Source organism: Parus major, chromosome 1A (genome assembly GCF_001522545.3).
Source record: "Parus major isolate Abel chromosome 1A, Parus_major1.1, whole genome shotgun sequence".
NCBI lineage: Eukaryota > Metazoa > Chordata > Aves > Passeriformes > Paridae > Parus > Parus major.
In genome coordinates, this window is record NC_031773.1 from 48629 (window position 1) to 64448 (window position 15820).

General features: G+C 43.4%; 2 protein-coding genes across 3 annotated transcripts in view; one reads left to right on the forward strand and one right to left on the reverse strand.

Moving 5' to 3' along the window:
- Positions 1-6377, reverse strand: part of CPA2 (carboxypeptidase A2) — an 8438-nt gene extending 2061 nt beyond the window's left edge. Inside the window, exons 1-9 of the mRNA XM_015627627.1 lie at positions 6290-6377; positions 4914-4995; positions 3562-3696; positions 3029-3124; positions 2436-2534; positions 2212-2313; positions 1169-1279; positions 760-850; positions 81-280 (exon numbers count right to left, since the gene is read on the reverse strand). Of these exons, the coding sequence (XP_015483113.1) occupies positions 81-280; positions 760-850; positions 1169-1279; positions 2212-2313; positions 2436-2534; positions 3029-3124; positions 3562-3696; positions 4914-4995; positions 6290-6354 (981 nt within the window). The 5' untranslated portion in view covers positions 6355-6377. The remainder of the gene's footprint in view (positions 1-80; positions 281-759; positions 851-1168; positions 1280-2211; positions 2314-2435; positions 2535-3028; positions 3125-3561; positions 3697-4913; positions 4996-6289) is intronic.
- Positions 6378-10156: 3779 nt separating this feature from the next.
- The window catches only part of TMEM209 (transmembrane protein 209), a 10006-nt gene continuing 4342 nt past the window's right edge, over positions 10157-15820 (forward strand). The window contains exons 1-10 of one of the 2 annotated variants that reach the window (XM_015627624.3): positions 10157-10274; positions 10948-11087; positions 11202-11260; positions 11892-12023; positions 12473-12711; positions 12807-13011; positions 13560-13735; positions 13956-14027; positions 14517-14613; positions 15315-15440. In XM_015627624.3, coding sequence (XP_015483110.1) covers positions 10951-11087; positions 11202-11260; positions 11892-12023; positions 12473-12711; positions 12807-13011; positions 13560-13735; positions 13956-14027; positions 14517-14613; positions 15315-15440 — 1243 coding nt within the window. In that variant the 5' untranslated portion in view covers positions 10157-10274; positions 10948-10950. Of the gene's footprint in view, positions 10280-10947; positions 11088-11201; positions 11261-11891; positions 12024-12472; positions 12712-12806; positions 13012-13559; positions 13736-13955; positions 14028-14516; positions 14614-15314; positions 15441-15820 lie in introns of both variants that reach the window. The other variant, XM_015627625.3, reaches the window with a different exon arrangement.

Genomic DNA, 15820 nt, shown 5'->3' on the forward strand with positions numbered 1-15820 from the left:
AGGAAAGAGAGAGGAGAAAGAGAGAAGAGAGCAGAGAGAAGAAAGAAGAAAGAAGGTAAAGCCAAGTCCTTCTGTCTCACCAGCTCGGCATAATCGTCTGGCCTGGTGCATTTGTATCCATAGGGGTACATCAGGAGCTGGGAATAACTGTGGAGGGTCAGGAAGGCCTTGAAGTTTCCATGATTCTTGATGAAGTCCACAACAGATTTCACTTCCACCTCGGAGTTGGCGCTGGGCCCGTGGTAGGAGTCAGAGCAGGGTTTGTTACTGGCTCCAGGACCTGGTGGTGCAAGGAGGGAATGAACCTGTGAGGAGTGGAATTCCTGGGAGGGCAGAGCCCACAAAGCCGGGCTTTCCCAAGGACAGCCTAAAGCCAGGCCTGAAACGCTGCTAAAAGCTCAAACAGCAGCGACAGAGCTGTTCAAGGGATGGACTTTGAGGTGGTGCAACCCAGAAGAGGTTGCCCAAAAACCCAGGGATCTCCATTCCTGTTCAGTGATTGAATGGAGCTTGGAATTGTCTGGGATAGTGGAAGGTGGATTTGCCCACTGCAGGGAGTGGAATTAAATATTCCACTCAAACCATTAAATTAAATCAATTTAAATTAAATCAAATTAAATATTCCAACCCAAACCATTCTGTGATTCCACGATTCCGTAATTCCACCATGCTGCCTCATGTTGTGCTCAGGGTGATTAATCCCCTTTATAATCCTGGTTCTGTGTAACAGGATCCAGAATCCAGAAGCTCCATCCCTACCTCCAAAACCTGCATCCCAGTTCCTGTTGGGATCAACTCCCACGCAGATGCTGCCGGGAATCTTGGAGCGGGTTTTCCTCCACATGCGATTCTACAACAGAGAAACGCTCAGAAAGGAGCAAATCTGGGTGCTGGCACCAAAACTGCTCCCCAGAAAGAGCTGCTGTCCATGAGGGACTGACCCTAGGAACAACCCCGAGAGTATTTCAGACTGCCAAGATGGGCCAAGGGTTAAAAATCAAATGTATTTACTAAAACTGGGGTGTTTACAGGGGGTCAGGATGGGTTAATGAGGAGATTTTTCCTGCCCAATTCACGGCATTAAGAATTCCAGAGCCCACCTCCCTCATGGTGATTATTTCTCTGGAAAAGCCTGGAATATCAGAGAGCTCAGGCAGAGCTGACCCACCGAGGTGTGAGTGTACACAAATCCATCAGGGTTGGCCACTGGCAGCAGGAAAAGATCCATCTTGTCCAGCAGGGAGGTGACGGAAGCGTCTGTTCCGTAGTCAGAGGCAATCTAGGCAGAGACAGAGCTTAGCAGAGAATTCATTCCTTCCCAAATTCATTCCTTCCCAAATTCATTCCTTCCCAAATTCATTCCTTCCCAAATTCATTCCCTCATTGCTTGGGACAGAGGAAAGGCTGGATTTTGGGGTAGGGAAAAAAGGAATATCCATTTTCTGCTGGCTGTAACTGTTCCTTGTTATACATGGAGTGAGCAGTGAAGATGGTTTTATATTTATTTAATATATTTTTAATATATTTATTTAATATATTTTTAATATATTTATTTAATATATATTTTAATATATTTTAATATATTTATTTAATATATTTATTTAATATATTTATTTAATATTTATTTATTTATTTATTTTAATATATTATATATTAAACATGTTAATAAATAATATATAATTTAATATATTGTCTATAATAATATATTTAATATATAATATATTTAAATTATCATATAGTATAATATAGTATAATATAATATAATATAGTATAATATAATATAATACAATATAATATAACATAACATAATATAATATATCTTTAAATAAATATATTAATATATAAATTAAATCCAGCAGGATTTAAATCCTCATTTGTAGAGAGCTGGAAGTCTGGGCATTTTGGGGAAAGAAACCAATCCCACTGGATTTTTCTGGGTGAGCAGAACAAAGCAGCAAAAATAATCTCAAAAAAAGAAATAATCTCCAAAAAAAAAAAATCTTTGGTTATTTGTGTAACAATTTCACCTGAACCACGACATTTTGTCTGCCTAAACTCAGCTTTTCTAACAAGAAAGAATTTTCCAGTTTCCTCCTCAGGGAAACCCCAGCTGCTTTTGGGAATTAACAGAACCCACAGAGGGCTGACACCCTCAGAAACAGCAGGAATCATTCCCTGGAGAAGCCAGGGATGAATCCCTGCCACAGGAACCTTGTTGGCGATCCACAGGGCGCTGGCCTGGGTGACCCACTCGCGGGAATGGATGCCGGCGTCGAGCCAGATGGCCGGGCGCTTGGAGCCTCCGGTGCTGAACTGGGAAATCAAACAGGAGCATTTCAACACCCCTCAGCCAAGGACATCCCATAACAGCCAGGGAATTTTAGGAATGCTCCGTCCTTCGTCCCTGTGGATGCGTTCCACGATATCCCTCGTACCTTCAGGACGTACAGAGGCCGCTTCTCGTAGGATTCCCCGATCTGGATCTTCTCCACGAAGCTGAACTCGGATGCAAGATGGTCGAGTTCTTGATAAATCTGAAAGGAAAGGTCACGAGGACATTAATGTCAGATTTGAGGACGGGAATATCATATTTATGTGTTCTTCCACTCCTTCCAGAGAACCGTGGGCTGATTCAGGTTGGAAATCCCATCCCATTCCACACTTTCCACTATCCCAGGTTGCTCCAACCTGGCCTTGGACACTCCCAAGGATGGGGAAGCCACAGCTTTTCTGGGCAAAAAGTTCTTTATTTCCTTCTTTATTTCCTTTTCTTTATTTCCCAATTTCAAGATCCCTTTATTTCCCTTTCTTTTGAAGGATGGATTTTGACAGAGTCTGCAGGAAAGTTTATGGAATTTTGATCAGCGCTGGCTGATCGTTAATCAAAATTAATACAGCAAAAAACAAACCCACGTGCCAGAAAAAAACCTGCAAGGATATTTTACATCCTAACGTGGAATGCTGAATTGAAGAGAGCATGTAAAAAGACCAGAAAAAAATCAGAATGTTCTTCCCCTGAGGTTCTCACCTCATCCAGACTGTGGTAAGCACCAAAGTCGAAGCTGCTGCTGCGCTGCCTTTGGGCACTCTCGGCCATGTCTTGCTTTTCTTTATCCAGAACATCCTAAAACAACATTTAAATGGTGAGAAGTGTCTGCTTCAGCTGCTAAAAGATAAATAAATGGAAAAGCAGTGAGTTGATGCTGGTTCAGATGCTCTTTGGGGATTACTGCTCGTGAGGAAATGTCAGATTAGTGCCCAAGTGGGTGATTTTTATCCATAACTACTTTCAGCAGGGTTCAGTGAGCGATGAGGAGCTTCACTGTTGGAATTCCCAAATGTCCTGGGCCAAAAGTCCACCTGGAATTCCTCAGGGGTGGATTTATCCATGTCACTACTCAGAGAGCGCCTACAGTGATCCATGGATGGTCTTTGAGGAATAATCCACAACCTACAGAAAGAAGGGGAGGATCCCACGGAAAACAGAGGATGGAAAAGCGGGAGAGAGGCCAAATTGTGAATCGGTGCTTCCAGAAGATGTAAAAAATGGGCTCTGCCCACCTGCAGGTCCTCGATCAGGATGGAATATTCAATCCCCTGGGATTCCAGGAAGGCTTTCACTGACTGGACACTGAGAGCAGGAATTCTCACATCCACGGGGAGGGCGGGAGCAGAGGGATTGATCCAGAAATCCAGCTGGAGAGGAAAAGGCAAATGGATTTGGTTTGGGGAAGGAATCGTGCAAACAGCTCTTGCAGAGTTTCAGGAATGCTGATTTCTCCCAAATCAGCAGGAGGAGCCCTGGAATGCTCCGTTCTCTGTGGCTTCACCACAGTCTTGTATCAGTTCTTGTGATAAACTAAATAAAATAATAAATACCAAAGGACTGGAGTCAGTTTTCTCATTGACTTGTAGGCTTTGGTCATAAAAACAAGAGGATATTTTAGTTGTCTCTGGTGATTATTTTATTATTCTCCCTTTTACTAGAAACAATTTCAAGAAAAACTCCATATTCCAGACTTAAACTATTGCTGGTTTTAATTTAATTCTAAATTATCCATATAATATTTTTATTTTACATTATTAATGTCTAAATTATCCATATAATTTAATTTCTAAAATTATCCATCTTTCTAAATATGGATATATAATTTATATTAATGTCTAAATTATCCATAATTTAAATTTTTAAAATTAGAATTTAATTTCAAAATTAAATTTAGAAATTTTATATTCTAAATTATCCATATAATATTTTTAATTTAAAATTATTAATTTATAAATTATCCATAATTTTAATTTCGAAAATTATCCATATTTCTAAATATGGATCTATAATTTCTATTAATGTCTAAATTATCCATAATTTTAATTTCTAAAATTAGAATTTAATTTCGAAATTAAATTTAGAAATTTTAACTTCTAAATTATCCATATAATATTTTTAAGACAGTGATTTTAAAAAAAGAATTTTTAAATTTAAAAATTCTCACCAATGGCAATAAGAACAGTATTAACCTGGAATTTTACAGCCTGTTTTTCCTGTTTCAACACAGTGTAGACCAACTAATAAATTCCTTCCATAACTCTGGGAGACAAAACATTGCCATTCCCACTGGAAAAACAAGTTTTTCAACACTGAGATTAAGATCTAACAATTCAAACACGATGTAAACCCAGCAGGAAAATAAAATAAAAAATAAAAAATAAAATCAATTCTTGCCCTCCTGAACTGGTACTTGAACTTGCAGATCAAATTCAAAGTGTAGAGAGAATCAATTTATTTATGGCAGCTGCTCCAGGGTGATGGGAACCTTCCAAATGAGATGGAGATTCACACCCTGAGCTGTTGGGAACGAGATGTGAATCCTCCATGTGAAATGTCCCAAAACTCCTCTGTGGCCGTGACCCACCTTCAGATGTTCCAGCGATTCCAAAAGCTGCAGCTGTTTGATTTCCTCCTCATTTCTGGTCTTGATTCGGAGAACTTGGTGCCTGCAATAAATCAGCAGAAAAGGGCTGGGTGATCCGGTTTGTTCCCGGCACCGTTAATTGTGTGTTAAATTGTTAATTGTGTGTTAAATTGTTAATTGTGTGTTAAATCGGTCGATTCCGTGTCACCCAGGACAACTTGGATGAGTTTTAAATCAAAAGGATCAACCCTGTCTGGCAGCAGCTAGTGGGAAAATAATATTCCGGTTGAGTTGGGGAAGGATCGAATATTTGGGGAGAAAACACTAAATTTGGGATTTGTTTCACCACCATTCCAGGTGGGATGAATGAACCTCTGGAAGTGCCTCATTCCACGGGCTGGAGCGATCAACTCACCAGCTGGGAGCACAAACTGCACAACTGGAAACATTTTTAAGATGGAAATGAGGTAAAAAGGGTGGACGTGGGTGTTTATTTACAGCTGCTGAAGATGGACTTGTTTACACCACATTTACACCACGTTTACACCATGTTTACACCAGTTTCCTCTCCCTGGCCAGCAGAGGGGGAAGATCTCTTTGAACCTTAAATTTTTCCACATTAGTAATTTATTATTGGATTCTCCATCGCCATAAACTTTATCTCAGGGTTGGATTTTGCTGAGAATTTACCACAACTGCTGAGGAATGGATTAATGAGAATTCACTTCAGGATGAAATGATCAAATTATCCCCTCCTGGCTTTACAAATCCCTGAGTTTTGGGACATTCTTTATATTATTTTTTATTATCCTTAAACCTTCATACACAGATTTTCTCACTGGAATCTAGTGTTCATTTAGCGCACCTCAGGATTTATTGCATTTTATAATCTTTAATTATTTTAAATTAAATTTATTTTTAATTAAAGATTTTATAATCTTTAATTATTAAGGCTCTTCCATGGTCAGTGAGGCTGTGAGAAAATATCCCGTGGGATAATTTTCACAATGGGATACAAAGACAAACCTTTAGAATTGAATGGTTGGAAATCGGGATTTGAAAGGCTGAAGGAGAAATAAGAAACTTTGGGGTAAAAAAAGGGGAAATGGTGATCTTTCTGATCTGAGGACAGGTTCTGGTGTGCAGTGAGGTTCAGCTCAAGCCAAAATCAAACCTTGGATGAACAGGAATTGAGGATCTCAACTCCACAACCCAAATAAAAATAAAGAAATGTTCCCTCAAACACCAAAGCAACAAGAACAATCACAAAAACAAAACAAAAAAATGTGCCCCAAGCAGATTTTGTCGAGTTGAGAGCACGAAAATCAACAAGAACCAGCCCTAAATGAAATGTTTTCCACAAAAGCATAACTCACCCAACGAAGGTTTCCAGGCACAGGGAAACCCCCATGAGGGCACCGAAGATCAAAATCAGCTTCATGTTTGCTGCGAGTTCAGCTGGGCCTGGCAAAGGGGAATTTATACACAGCTTTATTTTTCAGATGAAACGCATCCGATAAAACCTATCACTCCATGTGATCAAGTTCTCACATTTATCAGAGCCTTCAAGGTAATCACCGGGCCGATTTCACCGCCAAAAAAACAAGAAATATTTTCCACTGACACATCCAAAGCAGCGGGGGAGGAGTCGGTCCCAAAGCTCCGACCACAAAAATGTGCGTGTCCTTCCGCAAGTTTTTCAGGACAGAGGAAAACAGGGATGAACTGAACTCGTCCCAGATCCCACCGAGCTCTGCCAGCTCCTTCCTTGTGTTCATTCCTTGTTCCAAAGGGTGTTCGAGTAGTTGTGGGAGGGCAGATTCCTGCCTGAGCTTTGGGAATAATCTCCAGCTGTGGCTGTCCCACAGGGCTGCTGGATAAAGTTGTTGTTTATTCAAATAAAGAGGTTTTTGAGGGATAGGCAGGAGCTGACCCTGCTGTCACACCTGGGGTTCCTGGGGAGAAGGGACAGAGGGGAGATGTTCAGCTGCTCAATCCAACACAGAAGAAGGAGGAAAGGAATTCCCTGACAATTCCCAGAGGAAATTTTAATAAAGATCTCGGTTTGTATCACTCACTCCTCCCTGAGGAGCCTCCTCTCACCTCCACTCCCTCCCTGCTCCTCCACAGGTGTCCTGTCATGGTCACAGCTCCGAGCAAATCCTTTGTCTCATGTTTTTGGGAGCAAAGGCAGCCCCGGGCAGGGATTATTCCTGTTTTGGGATGTAGGATTGAGTCATCTTCTAACTGCTGTGTCTTGGGGGCAGCAGGAGAACTGCTCTGATCTCTAAGGTTTAACCAAACCCAGTGCCTGGAGGAAAAAGATCTCCACTCCCTCAACTTAAACCAAATAACAAAAATTTATCCCAAGAGGCAGGAACCACCGCAGGAATTTCCTGCTCCTGGAGCTACAGCAACTCTGGTGGGAGTCAAATCCCACCTGTAGCTTCCAGACTCCAATATTTCAGAAGGAATCAGCTGTCTGTCCACACCACCTGCCACGGGTCACTCTTGGAAAACAGGAAAGAGGGATTTAATCTAGGGCAAAATTAGAGCTTCTTTCATTACTCATTCTACATCCCACATGGATTTAAGGGCTGCCAGGAAACCCTGCCAAACCTGATGTCAGGATCCGAAGTGTCCCAACAGGCTGTGAGTGCCCTGATCGGCATCCCCTGGGGCCTCCACCCACTGCATTTCAGGAGCTGCATCTGAATCCAAACCTCTCATCCCCTGGAGGGGCTGCAGGGCCCCCAGCACTGACCTCCCGCTGGAGCCAGGAGGTCCTAAAGGGTCTGGAGATAAACGCTGAGCATCCATGAGACTGGAGTGAATCCAGAGGAGCTCCAGGGCTGGAGCCCCTCAGCTCTGAAACCAGGCTGGGAGAGCTGGGAATGCTCCCCTGGAGAAGGGAAGGATCCAGGGAGAGCTTCCAGCACATTCCAGAGCCTGGAGGGGCTCCAGGAGAGCTGGAGAGGGACTGGGGACAAGGCCTGGAGGGACAGGACACAGGGAATGGCTTGCACTGCCAGAGGGCAGGGATGGATGGGATCTGGGGAAGGAATTCCCAGAGCAGCTGTGGCTGCCCCTGGATCCCTGGAATGCCCAAGGCCAGGCTGGACATTGGGATTTGGAGCAGCCTGGGACTGTGGAACTGGGTGGGCTTTGAGGTCCCTTCCCACCCAAACCATTTTAGGAGGCTGAAAACATCAGCAGGGTTGATGGCAGGGTTGATGGCAGGGTTGATGGCAGGGTTGATGGCAGGGTCCAGAAGGGGAGCGGCAGGAAGGCAAAGGTGACACAGCAAGGCAGGTGGAGAAGGGAGCTCACCACAAGCAGCAGAGCCCCACGGATCCAACCAAGAGCAGCAGAGCAGGTCTGGTGGCACTGAGCAGGTCCAGGTCCTCGGACAGCTCCCAAGACGTCACCAAGTCCCCCCTGAAGCAGCTCAAACCAACCCCAAACCAACTGGGCTGAGCTGCAGCAGAGCTGGGTGGGTGGAGGGTGTGTGGGTGAGGCCGGGCAGGGATCTCCTGCGGGGTGGGACGTGCTCTGCATGCAGCCCTGCCGAGGTTTGGAGTCACCCCGTGAGTCAGGAGCACCCCGGTGACACCCGAGACAGCGCCAGGTTAAATCAACCTTAGCCAAACAAACCCTCTCCTTGCCTGAAATCGATGCGTTGATAAAAATTTTCACTGTGCTGAGACCCCCACAAACCCCCAACAACAACTGGAAAAACCCCAAAAATCCTTAAATTCCAGTGGAGTCGGTCAATTTTTGTAAAATCCAGACCCTTTGTTGTTGGTGCCTCAAACGATGCAAACCAAGATCCAGTGTTGTAGCCTCTCCCATCAATTTTAGGCAAAAAATCCAAGAAACTTTTCACCTTTGGATTTAAATATTTCAGTGCCATGGCAAAGGGCTCCACTGGCAACTCATCTCCTGGATAATCAGCGTTAATTGGCTATAACGCCAATTTATTTTGGATTACTGATGAGGGAATTATTATTTCTGTAAATAATGGATTGCCTCCATGTCCTTAATCCACCCTGGAAATGCCCTGGATAAAGAATGAGTAGGGATTTCAGTATGTGGTTTGCCATTTGTACACTTAGAATTAATTTTAGAAGCAGAACCCATATTTTTGATGTTTCTGGAAAATCTGCAGTGTAATGACCCTGGCTTCCAACTCAATTTTCCTTAAATTAGGAAATTGAGACCTTCAGATTTGAAGGGTTAGCCTCAGAAACACAATTCTTTCCATTTACAGCATTTCAGAGCAGAAATATGAAGTTACACCTGAACAAAAATTTGAAGTCACGTGTTGAAAATTATATAACTTTTCTAACTAATTTTTAATTGGTTATTTCAATTATTTATGAGCAGCGCCCACTTTTAACCAGCGCTTCTCCACAGACCTTTATTATTACTTTATCTAAATCATCGATTAAGTGTGTTAAAACTAACCCTGACAAACTTCAATGAACAGACCCACAGAATTTGAGGACTGGGCTTATGGAATATTAAATTTATGGCCCTTCAAGGATATTGAAATAACCAGAAAATTAGAGGAAATTAAGGTCTGAAAGGTTGGAGACTCCATGTATGAGAAAAAGATAACAAAATTACTAAATAATTTGGATGGAATCAATATAAAAAGTGAGGAAATTAATAGGGAACACAATACTAATTAATGAAGAGGATGATGCAATTTAGAGCCAATGAACATTAATTTGCTTGTTAGAATGTATATACAAAAGTTTTGTATTGGGGCTCATGTGGAGGCCTGAACTTTGTCAGCTGCACGCATGAACTTTGGCCAGGAATAAACAGCTGACTTGCTAACATTTTTTAAAAGATAACGTTAGAAGTCTTATTTATCCCCACGGTTTCAGCAACACTTGAAATATGAAGCTGTGCTCGCACCGAAATACAAAGTTACACCTATGCAGAAATACAAAACTACACTTGCATAGCATGCAAACAGACATAAAACCCCTTAAAATTTTACTTGACCGTGTCAACATGTTGGTCTGACATGGCAATGTGTAATTAAACAATTTAGCTATAAAGACAATTATAAAAATTAAAAAAACAAACAAGAGAGCAAAACGTGTCCCCGTGAGGGCTCCTTCGCCCCCCCCAACATGGCGGCTCCCTCACGCCCTTCCCGCCAAAAGTGGAGCTCGAGCTCCCGCCCCCTTTGCCCCGCCCCCGGCGCTGGCGGTGACGCGGCGCGAGCGCCCGCGCAGGCGCAGAAAGCGCGAGGCCGCGGCGGCGTGAGGGGAGCCGAGAGCCTCGGCGGGAAAAGGGGAAGAAAGTGCCCGGCCTGAGGGGCCAGCGGGACAGATCTGGGCAGAGGTGAGGTAAAACCTGGGGAGGGGGAAGAGCGGAGGTTTGGGAGGAGGACGGTGAGGTTTGGGGAGGTGGAGCGGTGAAATTTGGAGAGGGAGGTTGGGTGGGGAGAAGGGAGATTCGGGGAGGGCGAGCGGAGAGGTTTGAGGAGGAGGACGGTGAGGTCCGGAGAGATGAAATGTGATGAGGGGGAGAAGTGAGGATTGAGGAGGGGGAGGAGCAGAGGTTTGGGGCGGGGAAGTTTGAGAAGAGGGAGAGGTTAAATTTGGGGAAGGGGATCAGAGAAGTTTGTGGTGAGGATCGAAGAGGTTTGTGGTGAGGAAGACGAGAGTTTTGGGGTGGGGGAAAGGTGAAGTTTGAGGATGGAGGAGGGATCGAGATTTGGGGGGAGATGTGGGGGTCGCCTGCCTGTGTCAGAGTTATTTCCTTCGCATAAGGTTTTACTGGGCATTTCATATGACAGAAAACACTCTGTTACCTACTGAAATAAATAAGTGAGAATTTCCGGTAAAAACACCGGTCTTGCCTGGAGGAGGCAGCACCTTTCCCTCCTCCTTTTGAAGGATATTATTGTTCAGAAACGAGGGAGAAGATGGACACTGTTCCTCCATAAACTGGCTGAGGATCTTTCTGCTGTGTAAAAATTCACAGATTTTGCCTTTTTCCTGTGTTCTTACAGACAATGACACCAAATAAGAGTCCAGACACTTCCCTCATCGACCTGGCTGTGAAGATGAGGAAACAGGCTGAGACCAGGAAGGTGGTGCTGGCCTGGGGATTCCTCAATTTATCCATAGCAGGCATGATCTACACTGAAATGTGAGTTAATTGTCCCATCTGATTTAAACCAGCAAAGATTCCACCACGTGGAGCTCTAAATATTCCCCAAGATGGAATTTCTGCTAAATTCTCCCTTTTTGTTTTGCTTTTCAGGACTGGGAAACTTCTGAGCACGTATTACAACATCACCTGCTTTCCACTCTGGTACATTGGTGAGTCGTTGCAGCATTTAAATCAAATTTCAGGAGTGTTTTTTACTCATTTTTATTGCTGGGAGGGCATTTTTAAGGTGGTTTTTTTTTTCTGTTTGAGTTTTAATCAAAAACTTTGTTTTGCTTTCTATGATCTCGCTTGAAACTGCTGGAATTCCATCTTTTTAGTGGCAGATAAAGAGTGATAACAGCTTTTTCTCTGCCTTGAAAGGGCAGGAAGAACTTACTTAATGCATGAAATCTCTTTTAATGTGTGGATTAAGGCTTCAGAGAGCCTTAGAATTATTTTCCTGCCGTGTTGTGCTCTGGGTGTGGGTGGTATTGTACAACAATTCAAGCTGGTTTCAGAGGAGACTCCATCAAACAGGATGGAAAGAAGCAAGAATCATGAGATTTCTTTTTTGGAAAATAAAAATCCCATTTTAAAAATTAAATTTGAAAACCTATAAATTAATTTCAACACTGAGGAGAATTTCCTCTAATGTTTCTTGCCTAAGAGAGTGAAGAAATCTTAGATATTTCCCCAAACTGGCAGCACTAATAATGACCTGTTTTCAATAGATATAGGCTGGTTTTGCAGATAATGTAATTTTTGCTCAAACCATGACAGAAACTGGTGTGTTTCTTGCAGAATTTGCCCTGGCAGCCCTGTTCAGCCTCAATGCCCTGTTTGATTTCTGGAGGTACTTCACCTACACTGCAGCACCCACCAGCTTGGTCACAAGTCCCAGCCAGCAGATCATGGGCTGGCTGCGCAAGGCAGGTGGGGAATAAACCCTTTTTTTAATCTTTTTCGTGTTTTTTTGTTGTTGTTCTGGGTTCTTTATTCTGAATTATCTCCTCTGACAAGAGCTCTAAACTGAGCTGGGTGTTTGGGGTTGTTCTGTGCAGGGCCAGCAGTTGGGCTCTGTGTTGTTTGGTTTATGGCCATTTGAGGTGGAACTAATTATGTTTTAGATAATTGAGACATCAATTAGCATGGTAAAGATGAGAACAGTGGGAAGGTGGAGGAGCTGATGGAATATTAGAGAACCCCCCCAGCAGGATTTACTCCCAGTTGGAGGTCACAGCTCTCAGTTTTATCCGAGTTCTGTAGGGACCAGGTTTTCAATGTCCCTTTTACCATTAAATCACAATTATTCAGTGTTTAAAGAAGAACATTTTGAGGCTGTTGCATCCTCACTTGTAACCCTGCTGGTGCTTCCCTTGCAGCTGTCCAAATCACCCCTCCACGTGAGGCAGCAGCCAAGAGGGTGCTGTCCCTGACGCCGTCCCCTCCCATCCAGGGCCAGTGTGTGCTGAGCTACAGCCCCTCACGCTCCCCCAGCTCCAGCCCCAAGTTCTCTGGGAGCTGCCTGAGTGGATACAGCCCCCAGCTGCAGGCTCTGGCAGGGACCAGCCCTTCTCACAGCCCCTCTGGCACTTACTCACCCAGCAGCAGCTACAGCAAGGTAATGAGCAGGGAAAATCCTAAGGGCACGGCTTGAGCCTTGTAAAAGAGGAAAAAAAAAAAATTAATTTTGTTTTTGTTTTGTTTTTTCCCAAGGTTTCCAGCTTCAGCCACTCTCCCAATGGATCTCCCTATTCCATGAGCGTGGGGCCTGTGGACAGTGGTGGGATAAGGTCTCACTACCGATTCTCCCCCATTCTGTACAACAATTCCACCTACAAAGATGACTGTATAACAGATGTCAAATCTCTGGACACCTTCCTGAGGAACGAGGAGGAGAAACAGCACCGAGTTCAGTTAGGTAAATCGAGGAATTTGGTGGGAAAAGCTTGGAAGGGAAGAGGTGTTTGGCTTTTGTGATGGGAGAAGTACCAGGAAAAAAAGGCCATTTATGGATCACCTGTGAGCCTGGCAAAGGACCTGCTCCTAGTGAGGAGTTGGGGCTGGAGGTAGAACCCCATTGTTTCTCCTTCTCCAGTTATTCCTTAGAACAGGATCTAAGCATGGGAATGCTGATGGATTATCTCTGTAGCCATTGTTTCCTGTAATGCACTGAGATAAGATCACCTTGATAAGAGGGGGATTTTGTCCAGGTGGTTTCAGATAAAGGGGCTGAATCCAGTAGATTTTTCTCCTGGATTGGGACAATCAAGATAAGGATAAAGGGGATGAACAACACCCAGTAAAGTTTTGTCCTGGATGGGGACAGTCAAGATAAGGGTGAATCCAGTCTTTCTGCAGAGTGATTTCAGTGTATTCACTCACACTGACCTGTTGTCCCTGTGCTGTTTGTTCCAGAATCACTTGGCAATTATTAAAGTTAACTTCTTAATGAATTAATCTTTTCAGGAAGCTCAGATTCCAGCTCTCCCTCCAGCAGCCCAACCTTTTGGAACTACAGCCGGTCTATGGCAGACCATGCACAGATCCTGAGGAAGTTCCAGTATCAGCTGGCCTGCAGGTCCCAGGCTCCTTCTGCTCACAAGGATGAGGCTGATCTGAGCTCCAAACAGGCTGCAGAAGAGGTAAATTCCACAGGAAAAAACGGTGAAGAGGGAAAAATGGGATTATTAAACATACCTTTGTGGAAAAGTTTGGATTTGAGCCAGGCCAGGAATGTGGGGGGAAAAAGTCCTCCAGCTTTCAGCTGGCCCCTTCCTTTTGCAAGCAGCAGGAATTGTCACAGACACCAAAAACTCTGTGTTCTGTGAGGTTTTCTTATGGATTTAATAAACCTTTCCATAGGTTTGGGCACGGGTGACAATGAACCGGCAGCTCCTGGATCACATGGATTCCTGGACAGCGAAATTCAGGAATGTAAGTCCCTCTCTGAGGAATTCCAAGTGCAGTGGGAAAATTCCTCCATGTGCCTGAGATGGGAAGGGTTGCAGTGTCTGAGAGTTGGGGTGGTCTGTCACACACAAATCCCACAAATTTAGCATCTCCCTGATACCCTGGGACAAACAGGAGAGGAACTGGATCCATCAGTTCGTGCTTGGAGGGCTGTGATTTGTAATCCCCTTTCCTCATAGTCCAGAAAAGCTTTACCTGATACAGATGGGTTTTCCCAACTCCTGTACATTGAATTTTCTGCCTTTTCAGAGGCTGTTAAAGGATCACTTAAATTCTGCCTGGCTTGATAATTAAATTAAATCAAATTAAATTATTTCCCTCCTTGATTGGCATCAGTGTTTCAGTTCAGCTGCTCTGTGGTGGTGGTGGGGATGATTGTAGGGTTTAAGCTGAGGGATTTATTAAACATTCCTGTTGCTTCTGAGCTGGAATTTTCCCCTTTTTTCTTCCTAGTGGATCAATGACACCATTCTGGTGCCACTTGTGGAAGAGATGGAATCTGTGAGCACTCAGCTGAGGAGGATGGGCTGTCCAGAACTGCAGATTGGAGGTAGGATCAGCAGCCTGGGAATTCCCTTGGAATGGGTTTTACATAAATTAAATCTGGGAAATATTTTTATTCCATTTCTGCTCTCTTTTGGTGTTGTCTTTGTTCCACCTCCTGCATTTCGTTAAGCTGGGAAGGTTTTTTATAATACTTCTATAAATATCAATGCTTGGGCACTTGGGTAAAAGTTTTAAATACCTCTTTCTTATTTCCCCAATAAATTTAATTTTACAGCTCAAATTATCATTAATAATAATTATTAATCAGTCAGAAAGGATTTTAAAGACAGATGCTGTAAATTGTGCTCCCAAAAATCTCATTGTCTCCACTGCTGTGTGCTTTTCCAGGTTCTTCCTTCAAATCACCACAAATCCTGAAAAAACTGGGTTCTTTAAAAATTTTTAAAACTTTAAAAAAATCAATTTTTAAAAAAATTCTGATGAAATGGAGTTGTGTTTTTCATGCCAGGTTGGGATTCTGTAGCAGCTGCTTCTCCTGCAGTTTCAGATGAAGTGAGCAGTAGATTTGATGTGCTACCCTTTAATTAAATTTAAAAAAAAACCCTCTTTTTGGGTTCTTCTTAAAATGTTTCCTCAAAATCTACCATTGCAAAGTGCTTAAAAAAAACCCCTTTAATTTTGACTTTGATTTCTCCCACTTGTCTCAGTTTCCCTGTATTTGATGTGAGGGGTTTTGTGTTGCAGAAGCCAGCATCAGCAGCCTCAAACAGGCAGCCCTGGTGAAAGCTCCGCTCATCCCGACCCTCAACGCCCTGGTGCAGTACTTGGATCTCACCCCAAACCAGGAATATTTGGTGGAAAGGATCAGAGGTTTGTGCTCTGGCTGTTTTTCCAAACATTTGTCTCATTTTTCCAAACATTTGCAGTGAACATTTTGGTTTTGGATCCATCCAAGGCCAGGTTGGACATTGGAGCAGCCTGGGAGAGTGGGAGGTGTCCCTGTCCCTCTGGAGGATCCTTCAGATTCCCAAAAATCCAAACCATTCCATCATTTCCTCCTTCCTGCTCAGTGTGCAAAGGGATTGAATCACTCTGGGAACAAAAATCCTCCTGTGACTTCACCCCTTTTATTATATTTTATTGTATTTTATTTTATTATGTCACATTTTTATGTCACATTTTTATGTCACATTTTTATGTCACATTTTTATGTCACATTTTTATGTCACATTTTTATGTCACATTTTTAT